This window comes from Solanum dulcamara, chromosome 11 (genome assembly GCF_947179165.1).
Source record: "Solanum dulcamara chromosome 11, daSolDulc1.2, whole genome shotgun sequence".
Taxonomy (NCBI): Eukaryota; Viridiplantae; Streptophyta; class Magnoliopsida; order Solanales; family Solanaceae; genus Solanum; species Solanum dulcamara.
In genome coordinates this window covers 63067547-63088786 of record NC_077247.1, presented here as the reverse complement: position 1 = coordinate 63088786, position 21240 = coordinate 63067547, and the positions used below count along the sequence as shown (strand labels likewise).

The window sequence follows — 21240 nt, the reverse complement described above, 5'->3', positions numbered from 1 at the left end:
TCTTCTTCTGAAGAAAATAGAAATACAGTTTACAGAGGCTATTACGTTAGTGCACCCAGTGCATGGAAGTTAGAAAGCCGATCCAAGTATATACAAATATTGGTCTAGTTCTTGTCGAAATACGGAAGAATACATCTACACATAGCACAATACACAATAGCGCAAGTGAATCATATGTGTCTACCTCAGAATCCTTTAACCTGAATAAGTCTTCTACTATGGATAAAGGATCCGTGAAAGCTTCATTACATGTAACAAAGCACAAAAGCCAAATATACAAAGAGTAAAAAGCACAAAAGCCAAATATACACTTCCAAGAGTAATGGTCCCTCTGAGTTCCCTAGCTCGTACATTTCAATGCACATAAACGGAGTCATGACCACCAAGGCCCCACCACACTCCTGTTCCAAGCAACCGCAATCAAACTGCAAAATTTTATTACCATATCACCACCAATCAGTTATTTGTCAGAAACTACAGATTACTTCAGATTTCCTTACTTCATCATGGTAGTGAAGTAGACACAAAGGTATCTCGCAAACTGAAACCATAGAGGATTTGCACCTCCCTAATACATCATCATTGTTATGAAGTACACATAGGTAACCAGGTTTATTCACAAAGCATAGCTTTTGCCGTCTCGTATGCTGTCATTGCAGCATTTCGCTCCACTTCTCTCTGTTTCCAGAGTTCTTGAGCATTCTCCAGCTCCTTGAATGCAATCGAAAGACTCTCCTCGGATTGTTTCTTCTCTTCACTGATATGTTCCAAGCTGCACCGCAGAGCTGAGTTCTCCACCTCACAATGGGCTAATTCAGCCTCGATTTGAGAAAGCCTGGCTCTTACCACATAAGCTTCGGTTTTAAGGTTTAGAAGGTGTTGCTCAGCCAGAGTAGAAGCATTAATTGCCTCAAGGTAAGCATGAGAAAGCTCATCCAATTTTAGTTTCTCAGAAATCCAGTGATTAACAAGGGTTTCAAAACATTGATCACTGGATATAGAGCATTCAATTTTAGCCAGTGCTGATACAGAAGAAATAAAAGCCTCCACTCGTTCACTAAAATGTTGGCGATCAACACCTAAGTGGTCCAGAGCAGCAAAAGTAGCATCTGCCTCCTGGATCATGTCCGTGTGATCTTTGATATCCAGAGACTCAAAAAGGGTAAGAAGATCCTTCTGAAGACAATCAGCAGCCTGCAAAAATACCTTTGAGATCGAACACCTCATAATGCTGCTTGGTCCACCTCCCTGGAAACTTTTTCCATCAGGCTTCTTTTTGACAGAGTCTAGGAGCTGTACATCTTCATCAACAGTAAGCATTGTACAGATGTTAATTTCAGTTGGTAAAAGATTTCTTGGCTGAGTGGCTGGGGAAGCATCATCTTCTTCACCCGTATCTTGAATGATAAAAATGGGCTCGGGAGGAAAAACATCTGCAAATAGATTAAAAATGAAGTAAAACAAGCCATCTATTAGGGTGACAGAGGCTAGCTTATGATATCTGTAACCACCTCTTTTCGTTCATTTTGTGGAGAGAGGAGGAGGTGGAGGGAGCATAAAATATTATGCTGTTGCAGAAAAAGAAACTTACAGGAAGTAAAACGCTCTACTGAGGGTACCATTAAGCTCCGAGGAGGAGGGAACACAAGTCTGCCCCACCAACCCTGGAATGTAGGATTTAAATTATGATGAATAGAATTTAACATCCGATCCATTGTTGCCACCAAATGCATCGGTGAGACAGAAGAATGAGCTAGGGAAGAAACAAATGAACCTGATGAAGCTGCAAGGCAAAGCAAGGGAAAGGATTAAAAAGAACAAAATAGAGAAACATAAATACCTGTCAGGGATTCATGTCTACTGGGTGAGTGATCATTGGAAACAAAATGAAAAATAGGAGAAGCAGAGTAAGTTTCTACACAAACCTGAGACCTCTACAAAAATCTGTTTGCGAACTTCAGTCTGTATTGGATGAATCTCCCCCTCAGATTCCAGAAGAGACAGATGAAGCCTTTCTTCAGCCAAACAGTTCCTTGACTTTGTTGCTGGCAATTGCACACAACCAATTGAAGAGAGAAGAGAAGTATCACCAACTTTCAACCCACCATATCGCAATCTTTTGCGGTGCTTTCTTGAAGGTTCATCCAACACCTCGTCCTCTCCAATTAAATCCTCTAAAATTACTGTGTGACTCTTCACTGGTCCAGTTGTTGAAGGAAAAGCCTTGAGGTGATAATAAATCTCTTCAGGAGATGCGTCCGTATGACCAACTCCAGATCTTACATTGCATTCCTCAACCAAGTCACTAGATGCAGGACTGACATCAACGCAAGTCAATGTCGACAGAGATGAACTAGCGCTTTCATTTACTAAGGTGCTTCTTGCTACTGCTTCCTCAGAATCCAACCATAGTTTGAAGTCACAAGCTCCATGTCCCTGACAAGAGTTTGGTCAACATCAGTTGAATTTCAAAGAGCTAAAATGTAACAATCCTATTAAAATTAACTATGAGAAGATCTGAAACAAGTAAAAGTGGGATTCTGATATAATTACAAGATCCCAGTAACACAATTTCAAGGATATTACCAAAAATATGTGCCGTAGTGCCCAAGCAAACAAGCAGCACCTATTGTCCAAAGTCAAGTAAGTATAATGCATTTCTTAGTTGTGCTGGTGGTAGGGCATAGACAATAACCAGGTATGGCAAATGAAGAAAGTATTTCTCCCAGACATGCATTCTCTATTTCCTTACCTTGAAGACAACTCAATCACCTTTTTTCGAAATGATCCAATCTCTTAATTTGAAGATGCAATATGTCAAAGATGAGTTATGTTGCTTGGCAATAGTATTTATTGTTTTACTTTCTCTTTGTTTCTCAGTATATATATCCATACATAATGCTTTTAAATGTGTAATTTTCTAATAATCTACAGAAGTATAATTGCCAATGCTCATGCACACTCTTCGTTTCACCATGATTAAAAAACCTAGTTATTTTGTGTTAGTCATTTTCAGTAATAATGACCTATTTGAACTTACCATTCCTCTCCTCCCCATTCGAACATGAAAAATCAGGTACTTTTTTTGACTATAGACAATCTTCCCTTCATATCTGAATATCAGCTACTTACTGACCGGTAATTATAGAAAGACAGTGTCTACTTGAACTTACCATTCCTCCCCTCCCCATTCGAACATGAAACATCAGGTACTTTTTTTGACTATAGACAATCTTCCCTTCATATCTGAATATCAACTACTTACTGACCGGTGATTATAGAAAGACAGTGTCTACTTTACTCTTGATTTTTTTTTGTTTGATACTGGTAACTTTTGTATTCCTCAGCATTAATGTAAGACCCCGGAAATGTGAAAGGTCCTAGACCAAGGAACCAAGGATGAATTTTCAGAGAGGTTGCAGAAACCGGCACCTGAAGCCGACCACGAAAGCCGTCACGGATCGTGGTAAGGACCACGGGCCGTGGTGAGCCACCATGGCGGAGATTCAGAGACTCAGACTGCAGGGGAAGAACCACGATGGAGGACCACGAACCGTGATGAGCACCATGGGCCGTGAAGCACTCAGTGGTGAGCCTTTCCCCAGGACCCTCAGGAATTTTCTTAAGGCAGGGTCCACGGACGCCCACCACGGGTCATGGGACTCTCCACGGAATGTGGTGAGTCCTAGTGGTAGACACTCTGCAGGTCCACTTGTAGACCTGCACCACGGCCACATTTCACGGCCCGTAGTGATCTTCACGGACCATGAAGATGTCCCGTGGTGAAACTTCAGAGACTACCCCTGCATGCCATTTTCTGAGTTTTTCTAAGTCCCTCATCGTGGGACCCCACCATGGACCGTGAAGGGTCCCCGTGAAGTCCCTTCCGGACAGATTTTTAAAGGGGCATTTTAGTCTTTTGCTGCATTTTAATTCAAAATAGTATCGTTTTGGAGGCTGAATCGTTCTATCAAGACTCTAAAACCTCTAAACCCTCACTCTTTATACTTGTACTCAATATACTAAATTCCCCTCCTCTCAAACTCTCCCAAGAGCTTCAAGGCAAAGTTAGGGTTTTCAATTCAAGGCATTCAAGTCCCCATTCTTCCTTAAGTTCTTACAGGGATTTTGTGTCCCCAAGGCATGTGGGTTTTCATCCATGGATTCTTCTATCCATGGAGCCCAAATGTTTTCTCAACTTAGCATCTTAATCTTTAATGATGAAATCTTATGAGCTTTTACATGATGATTCAAAATGCATAGATTATGATATATTTGAAGTTTATTTACTTATATTAATATATATTGACTCTCAATTTCATGAAATGAATGATTTGCTAAAGTGCCTATATGAAGGTTTAAAGGTGGGTTTGAAGTGTACATGGTGGATTGTTTTAAGATGTGTAATTTAATGCACTTTCCAACACTCTCATGCATGCAAGATTCCTTTATATACATTTGAAGGTTTTATGAAATGAACCCTCCTAGCTTTCCTTACCTTAAAGTAAAGTTGAATTGAAAGCTTTGATTCCAAATGAAAGATTATGAAGCAAATGCCTATGTTCTGATAAAAGGAAGTCTTTATGAAATGATTGATTGGTGAAAGGGCTTGTTAGCCAAAGTAAGGTTTCAATGTGAAAGGACAATTCTCGCATTGAATCAAATGAAAAGTTTTAATGAGCTATTCCACCGAATGATGATTTATGTTAAAGTTATATGAATGCTTATGTTATTATGATATTTAAATATTATTCCGTGGGATTTGACCTAGCACCGAATGTAGCATGTAAATGGGGACTTGACCGAAGGGGTGCTTAAGTAAAGTCTCGTGTTGCATTACCTATGTGCCACCATAGGGGCCCTTGTAGGCTATTTTAGGCTAGTGGATCCACAAAAGTCCTTAAAGTTAAAGTTAATGTTAAAGATTGAAGGAAAGATTTAATGGAGTGTGCCCTGACAAGGTAACCTCTCCTGTCTTGGTGCAGGAGTCATCGGCCTGCCCCGATGCAGGAGTCATCGAATTACATGTAATAGCTCGCATGGTCTTTAAATGTCGGTTATGGTCACTTTCCCACAAAATGAATGTTTTAAGGTTTCACACGACAATTTATCATGCATGAATCCATTTATGCATATTGCTTATAAATGTCTCTCTTTATGTTCTTCATTTCATAACATACTCACATACTTAGTACATTCAAAGTACTAATGCATACTTTTGCCTACATGTTATCAACATGTAGGAACCGGCGTTTCCCCACACTCTCCTCCTCGTGGCTAGATTGATCGTCGAAGGCTACTACTAGTGGTGAGTTCCCATGATCCGGGAACAACACTCCTACCTTTTTCTAGCTTATATTATGTTTAGACATTGAGTTTCATTTTGGTATCCTTAATTAAATCTTGAGGGTGAGCTAGGACCATGTCTTAGCTCCCGCCAAGTCTTAAAATGTAGAAGGTATTATTGGACATCGTAAGTGACGTTATGTTGAGTTTGACTCTTGTGTAATATGAAGTCTCTTAGTCCCAATTATCCCATTTATGTTTCCGCTTGTTGATTATCATTGCCGATGAATTGCTTGATAAATGCTAAGAGGCTTGGGTGAGGTGCTTCAGGGCGCTTCATTCGCCGTGTCACGTCTAGGCCCTACGCTTGGGTCGTGACAATTAAGGGCTATGCTTACAACCTCCAAAAGATGTTACAAGGAAGGAAAAATAACAAAACAATACTTACAAAGAGCCTATGAAGTCCACTAATTGGATCTCCTCTTCTATATCATGTTCTTTACACCAAAAGCTTAAAGTGGTAATTACTTTCCATTTGATCACATGCATTGTACATTCCTTTCCTTTAAAAATTCTTTGACTCCTTTCTTTCCATATAATCCACCAAATACATGTTGGAACTGTTCTCCACCATCTTTTCTGACTCTTGCTGCCTCCCCGTTTGATCCAACAGTTTAGGAGGTTAGAAGTGTGCTCTGGCATAATCCAATGTTCATTGGCTATGCTAGTAAACAAAGCCCACACCTGTGCAGTTACTTCACAATGCATGAACGGATGTTTGTTGGTCTCCAAAGCCTCTTTGCAAAGGAGACATCGGGATGCGATGTTGATACCCTTCTTCTGCATAGCCTCACGAGTCAGACACCTCTTCCTAGCAACCAGCCAAGTGAAGCACTTCACCTTGGTTGGGGCCACACTTTTCCATATTGTGCTCCAAGGTCCAGTGGATCTTCCTGCACTTCCTCTAAGCCTCCAGTTGTATACTCTGTTCACAGAGAATCTCCCATCTTTGTGATTTCCCATGCCAATTTGTCTGGCTCTAGAGTAGTGCCAGGGAATCCACCAATCAGGCTCAAGAGCTCCACCACTCTATCAATCTCCTAGTCATTAAGCATCCTTCTAAACACTAGATTCCAACCTTGTGGAGACCACAACTCCTCTATCCTGCTATCAGGATTTGTGCATATTAAGAAAAGTCTAGGAAACAGGTCCCTTAGAATCCCATTTCCACACCAATCATCAGACCAGAACTTTGCTTTGTCCCTTTTACCTACCACTATCTTTGAGTTGTTCTTGAGACTTAGAGCCCGTTTGGATTGGCTTATAAGTTACTTATAAGTTGTTTTCAGCTTTTTTGAGTGTTTGACTGGCCAACTTAAAGTCATTTTGTGCTTAAAATAAGCTCCAATAAATAATTGGGTTTGTTTGGATGAATTTATTTTAAGCAGCTTATCCAACAGGCTCTTATCCATAAGTTTCTAGTGGTCCTCCCTACCCCAACACCATAAGTTTCAATGACTTCACTAGTGCACCAGAGATCCTGTTGACTAAATTCTAGATCTACCATCACTGCCCTCCACCTTTTTCGCTGGAAAAAATGGATACCAATATCCATATTTTATACGTTTCCTCTCTCTTTCTTCTTCTCCTTCCCTCCTCCCCCTCTCCTTCACACAAAAGAACAATAAAATAGAAAAAAAAAAAAGAATAAATCTGAAGCAACTAAAGAAAACAACAGATTGAAAAAACACAAAAGAGATTTTTGTGGGTAGCGGAGAAGACGACCCCCACAGAAGGGGGGGGGGGCAAATACCATCACTTCCCTCCACCTTTTCACCGAAAAAAATGGATGTCAACACCAGTGTTGTTAAAACGCGCTGAAGCATCGTTTTAAGCGAGAAGCGAGGCGACATGCTAGCGCTCTAATGCCTTAAAGCGAGGCGATATTGAAAAAGTGTGCGCTTCTAGGCAGAAGCGAGAAGCGTGCTTCTTATTAAAGCGAGAAAAAGGTCGCTTAATTGAAAAAAAGCGCTACTAGTTTTTTTTTAATTTCTGTAAAAATACTTACAGTTAATTATTTCAATTATTCTCCCTCCTATCGACTGCTGCTTCGACTGCTCCGAAGGTTAGTTCTTCTCTTTGTTCTCTTCTTCATCTCTTTTTCTCTTCTTCTCTTCTTCTTTTTCTGTTTCTCTTCTGCGCGACTGTTGCTGAAGGTAACTAGTTTTTTTTTTTTAATTTTCTATTTGTAATGCTACTTAAAAAGCGTTCTTTTTTTTTATGATTTGAAGTTCTCAGTATGCTCTGTTTGTAATGCTATTTGTATGCTCTGTTTCTTTTTTTGTTTTGCTGTCAGCTGCTCTGTATGGTCTCTATTTCTTTTTTTCCTTTGTGATTTGGTTATGCATTTGCTTTATATGTTGTTACTTATGAGGATTATTGACTGTCTATTTACTTTTTAATCTAAAAATTTAAAGATTTGCTTAATATGTTATCTCTATTGAGTTCTTGATTATTTATCTATGCATATTTAATATTTTTTATTTTTTTTCAAAAATGCGCTTTTTCCGGAAAAAAGTGTGCGCTTCGCTTCACGCTTCTACGAAGCAAGCCCTCATCGCTTTTTTCCGCTTCTCGCTTCTCAAAACATTGATCAACACCCATATTTTATAATTTTTTCTATTCCTCTTCCTCTCTTCTTCCCACAAAACAAATTAAAACAAGAAGAGAAAGAACAAATCTGAAAAACAATTAAAGAAAAAAATAGATTAAAAAAAACACAAAAAGACTTTTGGGTGAAGTGGACAAGACGACCCTGGCATCGGAGTGGGCAAGGTCTACTTGAGGCACAACAAGGCCTTACTACAGGTGTTTAAAATGGACAAGGTCTACCTGACGTATCTAAGTAAAAGTTGGTGTCAACTTTAAGGGTCTACCAATGGGTTCTTCCTAATTTTTTCTTGATTTTGACCACTTTCCTGCAGTCAAATTTGATTTTCCTACAATAGAAACAAATTTTTTTTCCAGATTTTAGGCTACAAATTCTGATTTCACACGATGTCTTTCGGAGTTGATATTTTCGGCTCAAATTTATAGGAAGTGAAAGTTCAAGCCCTATGATCACTTTAGACACGTCATTAGAAAGCTCAAACTGGTTAGCTTGAGCTTCCTCGGTTGAGTTGTGGTGTAAGGGTCAAGGAGTCCAAAACCACTTAACGAACAATGCTTGTGTGGTAAATGAAAAGGGAAAGGATAGTGAGGAAGATGCAAAAGCCAAAGCACAATTGGAGGAGGTTGACACTCCTACGGATCCAAATGCTAAACTCCTGTCAGGATATGGAGAGTCACTCAGTGATTTTGGAAGGTATAGGCGGCTGGTTGAAAAGTCGAATTATCTCACAATGACTAGACCTGACATCTCTTTTCTTGTGAGTGTTGTAAGTCAGTTTATGACTTCCCATGTGATAATCATTCGGATGCAATTTTTCGTATTCTATGATATGTAAAGTCAGCTCCAACTAAACAACTACTCTTCGAGAATTGAGGCCATGAGTACTGCATTGGATATACAGACGTTGATTGTGCAGGATCACCTTTTGATAAGCATTCTACATTTGGATATTGTGTTTTAAGAGGTAATTTGGTGTCCACGAAGAGTGAGAAATGCAGTGTGGTCACTCGATCTAGGGCAAAAGCAGAATATCGAGCAATGGTTGTAGTAAATTGTGAACTAGTTTGGATCAAACGGTTGCTGGGAGAACTAAGATTTGGAGAAATCAGTCAGATGGAACCTATGTGTAATAGTCAAGCGGTCATTCATATCGCATTAAATCCAGTATTTCACAAGAGAACTAAGTACATTGAGATTTACCGTCACTTTTTCAGAGAAAAGATACTCTTAGGAGATGTTGTTACAAAATTTGTGAAGTCGAGTGATCATTTTGCAGATATATTCACCAAGTCCTTCACCAATCCCATATCAGTTACATCTTTAACAAGCTCGGTACAGATAATTTGTATGCACCCGCTTGAGAAGGAGCGTTAGAATAGGAAAAGGAACACGAATAATATATAAATCCTACTTGAAAAATGATTGTACTATAGTGTTTATAAAAAGGGTCTCAGTGTAATAATGTTAATGTAGATACACATTCAATAATATTTTTCCCTTATATTTCTAACAACTTCCATATAAAGGCTATGTTGGATGTTCCGTTATAATAAAAATTGATTGTATCCTGCTCATGTAGCATTGAATCGTAAGTAGCTTTTATATTCTTTTCTTCTTGTTTTTGTTTATCTTTTTCTTTATAAATGTGGTGTTCCAATTCCTTGCGCACACCTCAACTAATTTTACGAAATACCCACTAACTCCCACCTAATAGGTACTAGGTGACTCTGTCTACTAAGGTTAGCTTTTATATTCTTTATATAGCATTAATGTTGGTGGATGAACGGTAGTCAAGCAATGGTTCTTGTAGGTAAAATCAAAACTTAGATCAATGACCAAGCGGGGACGATGCAGCAAGTTCAAATCTGCCTTCTTAGCTTCTTCTTCTTAAGATCCGGTAACCATTTTCTGTTACAAGTATACCACTATTTTTCCATCTGAATTGTCAAAAAGGAGATCTTAATGTCCTTTGCGAGATTCAAAAGTAGAAATGTGAAGGAGAAAAAGACACTCTCAAATTATGTCGTAAAAAGAAAGGAAAGCATGCGTGCGCAAGTGGTAGGAAACCGATCAAGGCAGAAAGGTTTCACCTTTTTTATTGGACAGATGACGAACATCCGACCCGCATTAAGTCCCACGCGGCAAAAGTCAGCACCGCAACGGCAAAGGGGAACGTTGATAAATTCGTCTAAATTTACCTCGTCAGCCCACTTGAAAAACTGACACTTGCTTTTCTGAAACCCAAAAGGGAACAAATTAATAAGAGAGAAAAAGGGTATGTATATATGTTAGTGAAATGCAGGAGACTGACGTCGTTGGCGGGGCAGCGGTAGAAATTGCGTCCAGGGTTTTTAAGGGTGTTAGAGGTGAAAAGTTTGCAAGAGCCAGCGCCGCAACGGCAGGGAAGGGACCGTCGAAATTTCTTACCATCAACTCCGACGAAATCGCTGTTGTTGGGACATTGTCTTGCCCAGTGCCCTGACTTGCCACAACTATGACAAGTATCACTCTCCAGCGGCATGTAGTAGCTTAAATTTATAATCTATCAATAGCCAGCCAATTCGCAAGGAGGAGAAAGGAAGAATATATATATATATATATTGGATTGTATAGAGAGAAATTGCTTTCATGTGTGAATGCAGTCAGCTTTACTTGACAGCCAGCGATATTCTCGCAAGCAAAAGTAACTTTATTTTTCACATTTCAAACTTAAATAATTTAAATCCCCAAGCCCGAGGTCATTGAAGAAAGGTTAATTTAATTTAAATTTAGTAATAATCCCTCCATTTCATTTTACTTTGACACACGTATTTATTAGGAATTATTAATTGCATAGTAGTATTTTATAATATAATTATTTAAAAATAAAAATGATATTTATCTTGATTTACTAAATTAGACAATTAAAAAGAACTTTATTTTTAATAAACAAGTTAAATTAAAATAAATGGATGGAATATAGCAGGGAATTCGTTATCACCATATTTACTTTTAATATGTGCTGAAATTTTTTATCTACATTCTTGAGAATTTTGAAGGAAAGAAATGAATTTCAAAGGCTAAAGTTGAATAGTCATATATTGAGCGTAATTCATCTATCTCTTATTGATGATTAATTTATTTCTTATTCAACTGACGATCAAAATGCAGTATATTTAACTGATCTTCTAAGAAAATATGAATAATATTTTAGTCGAGGTTAATCTAGTAGATAAGTCTGCAATTTGTTTAGTAAAAATATGAGGGAAAAGGAAATTTGAGATATGATCATTGCATGAACAACACAAATGAATTGAAAGAATATGTATTTAGGACTAATGGTTGTTATGGAAGGCTTCAAGAACGTTAGAGTTCATGAAAGGAAAAGTTAAAATAAAAATAAAAAGATAAAGATAGAAGGATAAAATATTAAATATCATGGAAAAATAAGTTATGCTTGAGTTTGTACTAGCAGCAATACTCCATTATGATTTTTATAAGAAAATTAAATCCCTCTTTTCAAACATTTGACAGATAAATAAAGGATGAAAGAAAAATATCATTTGCAAAATGAAAAAGGTTATGTGATTCTAAACAAAGGGGAGGGTTAGATTTTGAAAATCTTACGGCATTTTATATATATGTTCTTAAAAGAAAATATTTTTCAACTTAACCTGTTTTAAAATTTCTACATCATTTATTGGAACATGGATATGGAAAAATATATTTGAGAAAGAGGTGTTTTGACCAAAAAATTAAGGTGGGATTTTTAGTGGAAAAAACATTAATGCTCGGAAAGATTCTTAGGTATCAAATAATACTGATTTTACTCCAAAGAGTATATACGGACATTGATTTTAGATTTGGTGATTTCAAATTTAATTGACAAAATATGCATACATGAAAATACAAAAGCTTAGTTTGATCTCTAAAATAAAAAATATGGATGTTATATTATGTATCCCAGTATTTTCTACAAATTTGATATAATACCATATAGAGACAAAAAAAATACATTAAATTATTTAGTACTAGCAAAGAATTTAGTGGGTAAGATCCTCGGAATCTCAATTGAGTTATCACTCTTTTTCTAAAAAACTTTGGGATTTTCCACGTAAGTTAAAAATTGAAAATAAGTTAAAACATTTTTTGAAAAAATGTGTAATTAACTATTTGTCCATCAATAGTAATTCAATAAAAAGATTAGAGAATATGAATAGTATATGTAAATTGTATGGTCTTGGACACGAAGATCTAAAACATAATTTATTCAAATATTTTTAATTTTAATTTGTGTACAGACAATGTCCAATAAACTTGTCTAGTATTAAAAACATTACTAACTTTACTATTTATTGGTATAACTTGTTCTTAAATAAGTCTTTTTTCTAAATTTATAGAATTATTAAATTTGAGTATTAATATTGTGTGGCTCGAAAAGTTGAAATGTTTGGTTATTTAATAAGAAAAGATAAGAACCAAAAGACATTGTTTCTAAATCTCTCTTTGAGTATGAAAAATTAAAAATTTATGGCTTTAGCTTATAAATTATTTTTAAAAAGTCAATCTAAATACCTTAGTAAACGTGTGAGGAGGAGAAAGTTAAGATATTATCGTTGTTTGAACAACATAATTAAACGAAATGAGTATGCATTTAAGATTGATACATGTTGTTGGACGCTTAAAAAAAGACGTTAGAGTTTATTAAGAAGAAAGTCACGATGAAAATAAAAGAATGAAAAAATAAATTTTAAATAATGCAGAAAAATAGATCATGCCTAAATTTGTACTATCAGTGATCCCTATATATGCATTGTCTTATTTTCAATTTCTTGATTATTTTGTAACAAAATTACATAATTCTTTTAAATTTTTGGGGTGTGCAAATAACCAAAAAAAGAAAGATACAAATTGAAAATTAAAAAATGTTATGTGATTTCAAATCAAAAGGAAAGTTTTCCTTTGGAGATTTGAAAGCTTTTAATATAATTTTATTAGCTAAACAAACTTGACAAATTTTATTGCAAATCAATTATCAGTAAAAAAAATTTTAAAAGTAACTATTTTTTCTTAAAGCGTCTACATTATCTATTGGATCATGAATATGAAAGAGTATTTTTTTTGATAAAGAGAACTTTTAACTAAAGAATTGAGGTGAAAATTTTTTAATAAGAAAAACATTAACATATACAGGTTCTGATAATAAATTATATGATACCATACAAAAATAAAAATTTGTGAAATTAAATTTGGTTACTACTTACCAGGAGATTCAGTGGGTTGATAAGGAAAAATTTGAAAGCTCAATCGGGTTGTCACTTTTTCCTAAAAGTTTTTGAAATTAAAAATATTGTTGATATGATCAAGCATGTTTGATCATATATAAATTTTATATAAATTCTTAAATATATTTTTAAGAATCTTTATTTTACTATTATTTATCGTCTTTTGAGTTTTAAAAGTAGATAGTTTATTTTTTTAAAATTTAAAATTGATGTTTTATGAGTATTCATTTATTAAGATGATAATTATTTATCCTTAAATAATTCAAGTGAGAGTATCAAAATGAATAAAAAAGTGTTGCAAAGATGAATGCCTCCAGAAGAGAATAATTGTAAAGACTTTTTTTTTTGTTTGTAGAATTTATAATCAAACACAATATATAATATATCTAACTTTTAACTCAATAAATGAAATACTTGATAAAAAATAATGTAGTACCTTGATGAAATAATAATACCAAAAGTGTTTAGTTTGGATGGGAAAGCAGAAGAAGAAGAATACTAATGGTAGAAAAATAAAAATAAAAATAATAATGTGCACAAGACAATTAGTTGCAGTAGCGGAGAATCATACTTTACAACCCACAGAAAGAGAAAGAGGTGCTGCTTGAAAAACACTTGTAATAATTCGGGATTACTTGTCTTCTTCTTTTATTTATATTTTAAATTTCTTGAGACTAATTATGTGTCGGCGCCAGGTCGCTTTCTGTCGGCATCGTCTGTATCCAACAATGGTGATGATTATAAGAATATATATATAACCCTACCCTACCCTTGTCTATTAAATTTAAACTAACATCTTATGATTGATTTTAGAAGCAGGCGATGCTGATGAGGCGATTTTCCCCCACAAGTTTCACTCTTTCTTAATGCAAATGAAGTCTCCAATCCATTCATCAGGTTATTCCTTTTTTTCACTTATCGTTCATTATCTATGTGCTGTGCCCTAACGCAGAGTTGAGTGCTTTAGGTTTCATCACAAAACATTAACAAGTAGAATGTTAATATATTCCTTCCTCTCTTCATATTTCAGCTTCAATGTGTCAACATATATATCCCAACCTTTCCAGCTGAAGTGGTCGCCAAATGTCAAGGACTCTTGCAGCAATTGTAGGAGGTGCTGCAGGAGCCGTGGCATTGGTGGGGATTCTGCTTCTCATTTGTTGGTTCTGTATTTTTCGTAAAAGGAGTATTGCAAGGACTTCTGAGACAGGATCTTCTGATCCATCTGTTCAAGGTCATTTCTCATTTCTTATTTAACTCAAACATTTCATATTTATTCAACCCAATTCCTCAAGTAATCTGGATGACTTGCAGTTGGAAAAAATGCTGGGGTTGAATTGACCTCGCGAGACGCCAGGCACTTCCAGATAGAAGAATTGTCTTTGGCGACAAAAGGTTTTAGTGATAAGAGTTTGATTGGCCAAGGCAAATTTGGGGAGGTCTACAAGGGATTGCTTCATGATGGTATGCTTGTAGCAATAAAGAGGCGATCTGCTGTTCCTAGTCATGAATTTATTGATGAGGTAATACTATGTACATCTTATGGAATATACTGCACATATTGTTTGAATTTTTTTTTTATTGATGAGGTAATACTATGAGCAACTAACACGAAGACTCGAGGCAGTTTTAATCATATGACTCGAAAGCAACTAGTGTGTCTTGTACTTAAAGAACTATAAGAAGCTTCATGTGACGTTTTGAAACTTGAAACATGTAAAACACATTTACAATATGGAGAAGACATGGCTTTACAAGTAGTTATGCATGAATACTTGAGGCATATGGATCGTATGTTCATGAAGACAATCGAGGGTCTTACACTTAGAGCTTTATTTACGAGTCTTTCTAGTCATTATTCTTGCAAATGATTCATTTAACATATAATGTCTCAAATGGAGGAGCTACCGACCATTTTAGGTAACATGGCAGCTCATAAAATGAAAGAAACACATTTTATGAGAAACTAATTAAGAATTCCCAAATTGGAAAGTTTAGCCTTACATACCTTGATTCCAATCCTTAAGCATATTATAACGATCAAATGTTCATTCGATGCTTCAATCTGTAATAAAACCAGTAACAAGGCTACTATAAACAACTATACGACATAACCAGGCCATTTTGACAATTCGACAAACATAAAACGAGCGTTGAGCTCGTGAGACTTTCAAATTAACGACACTCGTCGTACTCAATATTTTGTATCCCTAGTCAAGCAATATACTCGCCTTCTACGAGGCTAACCCATTAAACAACAACAAAAACATTTCCTACATACTCCCTCTCCCTCCTCGCCAAATACATCAATCACAAAGGGCAAAACTTGGACTCACGTCTTCCTATCACCTCCCGTAAACTATACTTAAAACATCTTTAGCATCATATTTATGGAGATAAGAGGAGCCATACCTCTATGAAGAAGAAAACCAATCCCTGCACTTTGTATTCTTCAAGAGCAATACCTTTACCTTCAAGGAAACACTTGGCTAAGTATATTTTTATGATCTATGATGAGAAATACACTTGATTCTTGGAGGAATCAACTTACCTTAAGCTAGGGAGAGATGGAGATGAAGAACCCTTGATTTCCAGCCCCCCAAAAAATTCTGAAACTGTGGCCAAATGAACCCTCAAGTTGAAAATTATAAATCACAATTTTTCTGGCTGACATACCACAAGGTGTCACGTGTCCACCACAACAAATTTTGGCTCTGCATAGTCCCTCGTAAAACGCGTATAATTTCTACTTTGAAGTTGGATTGACGAGTGGTTTGTTTTGTTGGAAACTAGACTCAAAGACCTTTAATTTGATAGGTTGTACACAACATAACTCGTTTTAATTGGGAGATATACTCATTCAAAGTTGACCCTTTTGCGGCACGTAAAGAAAAGTTCATTTGTAATGTCGCTTTCGACTTAACTTAGATGTTAAAGCTTTTATCAACCTGTAACCTTATAGCCACATACTAATTACCATAAAATACGTACCCGTAACCCGTAACCTTATAACCACTTACTAATTACCATAAAATACGTACCCGTAACCCGTAACCTTATAACCACATACTAATTACCATAAAATACGTACCCTTAGCATATTTACTCATTCTAGGCCTTACCCTTCCGAGTTTGGACAAATTCGTCGACGTTCGACTAATCATGCTTTAACTTAAAGACACTTGGTATATCGTCGATGTATCACTTTAAAACTTGAATCACTTTGGGACTTAAGTCTTAATTCATTGCAATAGTATACGGGATACTTGTACTATATATTTATTCATTGTCGACCTTATTCAACTGATCTCGGATAATTTCGTCAACGTCTAATCATTTGTTCTTTAGTTTAGACGTCCGAGGTATAACACTAGAGGAGGGCATTAGTCGCGTGGTAAATATCAAAGCCGGTTGCTGGAAAGATGAATCTTGCATTAACAATCTTAGAGAGCAAAGCCTGAACAATGCCATAGAGGAGGAATGCATGAATGGTTGTAGAGAGATGAGTTGTGGCACCAGTTGCTGGGAGAGAGCGGTGCCGGACACCAAGAGGAAGAAAAGGAGAAAATGTGGGCGAGACGGGCAACACTCATTGGCTTGCGCTGCTCATTGGTTATGAAAGCTAATTTGAGTCTCTACTGAGATTTTAGAGGTTCTGATACCGCATGGGAAAAAAAACTCCTTATTGACTTGATTAAGTAACAAGGTACAAAAGATGCTCCTTAGGAGTCATATGCTATGCACGATATTGCAGATATTCAATTTCAATGCTAATCAGTTAATTAAATATTTTATAATTAAATACAGAATATCCTAAGATATCTTACTGAATATTTTGTATGATTTCCTCAAGTACAATGAATATACACATATATGGATCTGTACACAGTCTAGATATTCTAAGAGGCAGTGACCAACTATCCACATCTACTTCTCTCTCTAATTTCTCACAGTTTTCTTAGTTCAAACCGCGTCAAGGATCACATTCTGGTAACAAATTACTCCTCGGATTCTATATGGATTTGGAAGAGATCAAGCTACAAATCTGGCCTCTTGACTTGCTGATTACCTTGTGTCAGTATCAACAACAATATACCCAGTGTAGTCACACAGTGGGGTGAGGTAGTCCCACAAGGCCACACAGTGAGGTGAGGTAGTCTCACACAGTGGGGTGAGGTCTGGGAAGGGTGGAGTGTACGCAGACCCCCCTGCCTCAGAGGTATAGAGGCTCCTTGTGTCGATATCATCAAGTGAAAATATTTGTTACTTTTCTCCCAATCATGCTATTATTTCATTGCCTTATCTCCTTCCTAAACTGTCACCAACCATCAATAAACCCTTTTAAGTTATCAATGAGACCTTCCAATTTGAGAATTACCTTTTGTGCCTCTTAGCCCAAATCCCTTACCTGAACAGTCTCCTTAAAAGTACAAATCGAAACACAAGATGACCACTCTTCTGTTATGTGATCAACATGATGCAAATAAGGCATGAAAAATCAAGCTGCGACTGAGATGGACTGACGGGTTTGGGTCCTTGTTCCATTGTGTTTTACACAGAAGTTAACTTCCACAACATTTTAGTCCCCTCGGCTTTAACTGGACCACCTCGTTGCACCTGGATATTAGGAGGATGAAACGAACCTTAAAGACATGTTGAGAGGACAATTTTTGGTAACGTCTTTACTTATCTCCTTTTTGTGATAGTGTTCGCAATGGGAGAAGGGACCTAGGGGTTATCTGGGTCACAAATTTATAAAATTACATTGCACAACTGGCAATTGGAAAAGGAAAAGAAGAAGTGGGTTATGTAGTCACATACTGAGAAAATATCTGGAATAAAGCATGTACTCTGTGGTATTTGATTCTATTCTTGCTAACCATGGGGAGTCCTAAGTATCTTGCTGGACAAATTAAGTTATCATGACAATACATTTTTTTAAAAAAAATAAAAAGTTCTCTTCAGCCATTCCCTGTGAAATGGGGGAGACTTGATTACTGTAAAGAATTTTTTTCGAGCTCAGGTACAAACAACCCAGTTACGTGCTCAATTGAATATGCAACCATTAATAGTGTCGGAGGCACACTTCCATTCCTGGGTTGTCATGGTATTTGATATTATTTCTAAATTTTGTACTTTTGTTTTACAAGTGAGTTAAATTGAATCTAATTGAAACTTATTTCAAGTTTTCAACTGATACAAATGGAAAAATAGAGTTCTTTAAACTTTTTGAGAACCTAGGAGATTCAAATTCCGGTAGCCGATTTAGTTCTCTTTGTAGAGAATCGTCTTTTTGTTTACAATCTTTACTTTTGATTTCTTCTTTTGTACAGGCCTGTTTCTACCCACATCAATTAAATTTTACGTTATCAAAAAGTTAAAGAGAAACAAATGGAAAGAAATTGATAGAATACCCCTAGAAGTGCAAGCAAGATGAAACCACGGGTCAATACCCCTGGCATGTAATTTATCTCCTGTTATCTCATGTTGTGAAAGATTCTCAGATCGACCAAGATGAGTGGTCTCTTTAATATGGTTTTGGCAATCCTCACCTCTTGAGCTAGATTTTGGGGTTGAGTTAGCCCCAAGGTCCATTTCTTTAACAATATGTTTGTCATCAGATTTTGGGTTGTTGCTGAGGCCTATTCTTTTCCCTACCAATATCATATATCCAATATACTTGGAAGATCTACAGATGGTAAGTATTAAGCTGATATGCTGATAAAGCTACAACTATATACATAAGCAGCAAAATATAAATGCCTCTCATCAGTCGTAGGTGTATCAGAAATGACTTATGATTGTTCGTATGACTAGCCTCTCATCAGTCGTAGGTGTATCAGAAATGACTTGTGATTGTTCGCATGACTATGTGTTCATTGTTTATGGTTTGATGTATTCAGACTGTATCTCCTATCAGGTTCGCTATCTCTCATGTATTCAGCATCGGAACTTAGTCACCCTCTTAGGATATTGCCAGGAAAATGATCAGCAGATTCTTGTCTATGAGTACATACCTAATGGAAGTGTATCCATTCACTTGTATGGTAATCATCTTTTTACTAAAACTTCTGTTTCATCCCTTTCCATTTTATACATATTCTTTACCAAAACTGTCTGGCAAATTTTGACTGTTCAGGGAATTGCCTCATCTTCTCTAACAGTTTGATTTCAGTACATTGTAGTGACGACCTAAATATTCCAAGTTCTCAGCTTCTTCTTCCCCGCCCCTCCACCCCCACCCCCCCACACACAAACACACGAAACAAATTAGTCCCTCTTTTCTATTCCAAACTGTCTTGCTTTTTACTCAGTTTCAACTTCAAGCCAATTAGCAAATGTTGTGAACTTTTTGTAAGGTGCATTGTTTTTTCTGTTTGATCTTCATTTCATGGGTTTTTCTTCTAGGCGGTGGTCATGTTACACAAGAGAAGCTAGAGTTCAAGCATAGACTTTCTATAGCTCTAGGGGCAGCTAAAGGTGATCCTCTGCAAAATCAGTGAGCATTTGGGTTCCCCTGGTATTGGTTTATCTTTTGTTTGGAAAAAGAATTATGCCTGTCCTAGTAGTGGTCTGGCAAAGATAAGCTTTCGCAATACTAAAGGGCCCTGCATCCGCTTCTATGAGTTGAAATACTTTTACAGTATTGGTTCTTATGCTTCATTCTCGCTCAATGCTATATATGCAGGTCTTGCTCATCTTCACTCGCTAAGTCCCCGCTTGATTCATAAAGACTTTAAGACAGCAAATGTTCTTGTGGATGAAAATTTCATAGCTAAAGTTGCAGATGCGGGATTACGCAACTTTCTTGGAAGATTTGAGGTTGCAGGCCCATCTTCTCAAGTGGCTGCTGATGAAATATTTCTTGCTCCAGAGTAATTTTCTTGCTTCTTTAGTGTTTATTTTTTGGAATATCTTTCTTTTCAATCTTTTCTCCCCACTGGCTCAGAAGGGATATGATTGATGTGAAGATCCAATGACTTTTTCTCATTATTCTGTAGGGTCAGAGAGTTCCGACGATTTTCTGAGAAAAGTGATGCCTACAGTTTTGGTATATTTCTCCTGGAGCTAGTTAGTGGACGGGAAGCAATGGATTTGCTATCTTCAGATTTGAATGTAAACATAGTTGAATGGGTATATCCTTCTCAGACCAAGCTGATGCATTTAAAGACTTTTTTCTTCAAATGTATTATTGACTAGTATATTGGGGTCCCAACAGACAACCAAGGAATTCAGCTAGTTATGCAGTTGCTAATAGAATATTTTGTCATTTCAGGTGGAGAATTATCAAGACTCTGGAAACATATCTGCCATCATTGATCCAAGATTGGGTAATAGCTTCACCACAGAAGGCATGGAAGAATTCATGCAATTGACTGTCCGGTGCTTTGACCCTTCGAGTGAAAGGCGGCCTACCATGAGTTATGTGGTGATGGAACTGGATCGGATACTGGAGAAAGAAATGAGCTTGACAACAATCATGGGAGAAGGAACTCCAGTTGTGACTCTTGGAAGTCAACTTTTTCGGGCTTCAAAATAAGATGAAATGGGAATATTAAGCTTCGTGGTTGTATTAATTCTTTTGTTTGTGTGATTTGTCGGATTATATTTACAGAAACACCAGATTGGAAAGAGAGATGCATCCAGCTGTTTGTTAAGTGTAAAAAAAAAAATTGGCAGCTGTTTTTTTTCCCTTTATTCTCATAAATGTAGTCGAAACCTTGTGATAAACAATTATTTGTTGATAATAGATGAAGATTTTCTGGCATAAATTTTTGAATCTTTTTGTTTAACGCTACTACATATTCCTTCTCAGGCTTGCTCTTTAGCAAGGCCTGCCTGCCCTGTAAGCTAGATTACTATTTCACAAGAATTAAGGTGATAACTCGAATGCAGGTTATGAGGAAGGAGTATATCAAAGATGAATAGTTTCCAATTTCCATAGTCAAATCGTTGAGGAAGAGCTTTTCTCATAGGTTCAGTTTCCAAAAGGCAAGTCTTAATTCTCTTTTCATGGTA

At 36.5% G+C, this 21240-nt stretch overlaps 2 protein-coding genes across 4 annotated transcripts; one reads left to right on the top strand and one right to left on the bottom strand.

Moving 5' to 3' along the window:
- Window positions 1-65: 65 nt before the first annotated feature.
- Window positions 66-10674, bottom strand: LOC129873624 (uncharacterized). Its single transcript, XM_055948753.1, has 5 exons — window positions 10269-10674; window positions 10048-10191; window positions 1926-2436; window positions 1592-1783; window positions 66-1433 (listed from the first exon to the last, which is right to left on the bottom strand). The coding sequence occupies exons 1-5, from the start codon at window positions 10476-10478 to the stop codon at window positions 613-615; spliced, it is 1878 nt and encodes a 625-aa protein (XP_055804728.1). The 5' UTR covers window positions 10479-10674; the 3' UTR covers window positions 66-612.
- Window positions 10675-13765: 3091 nt separating this feature from the next.
- On the top strand, window positions 13766-20993 carry LOC129873013 (putative serine/threonine-protein kinase). Of its 3 annotated transcripts, none has more exons than XM_055947987.1 (10): window positions 13766-13818; window positions 13917-13952; window positions 14035-14118; window positions 14252-14455; window positions 14536-14744; window positions 19142-19268; window positions 19630-19701; window positions 19910-20096; window positions 20223-20355; window positions 20498-20993. In XM_055947987.1, the coding sequence occupies exons 4-10, from the start codon at window positions 14305-14307 to the stop codon at window positions 20759-20761; spliced, it is 1143 nt and encodes a 380-aa protein (XP_055803962.1). In that variant the 5' UTR covers window positions 13766-13818; window positions 13917-13952; window positions 14035-14118; window positions 14252-14304; the 3' UTR covers window positions 20762-20993. The 3 variants fall into 3 exon arrangements, with proteins under 3 accessions (XP_055803962.1, XP_055803960.1, XP_055803961.1); XM_055947985.1 differs by having other exon boundaries at window positions 13768-13838; XM_055947986.1 differs by lacking the exons at window positions 13766-13818; window positions 13917-13952 and having other exon boundaries at window positions 13963-14118.
- The last annotated feature ends 247 nt before the right edge of the window (window positions 20994-21240 follow it).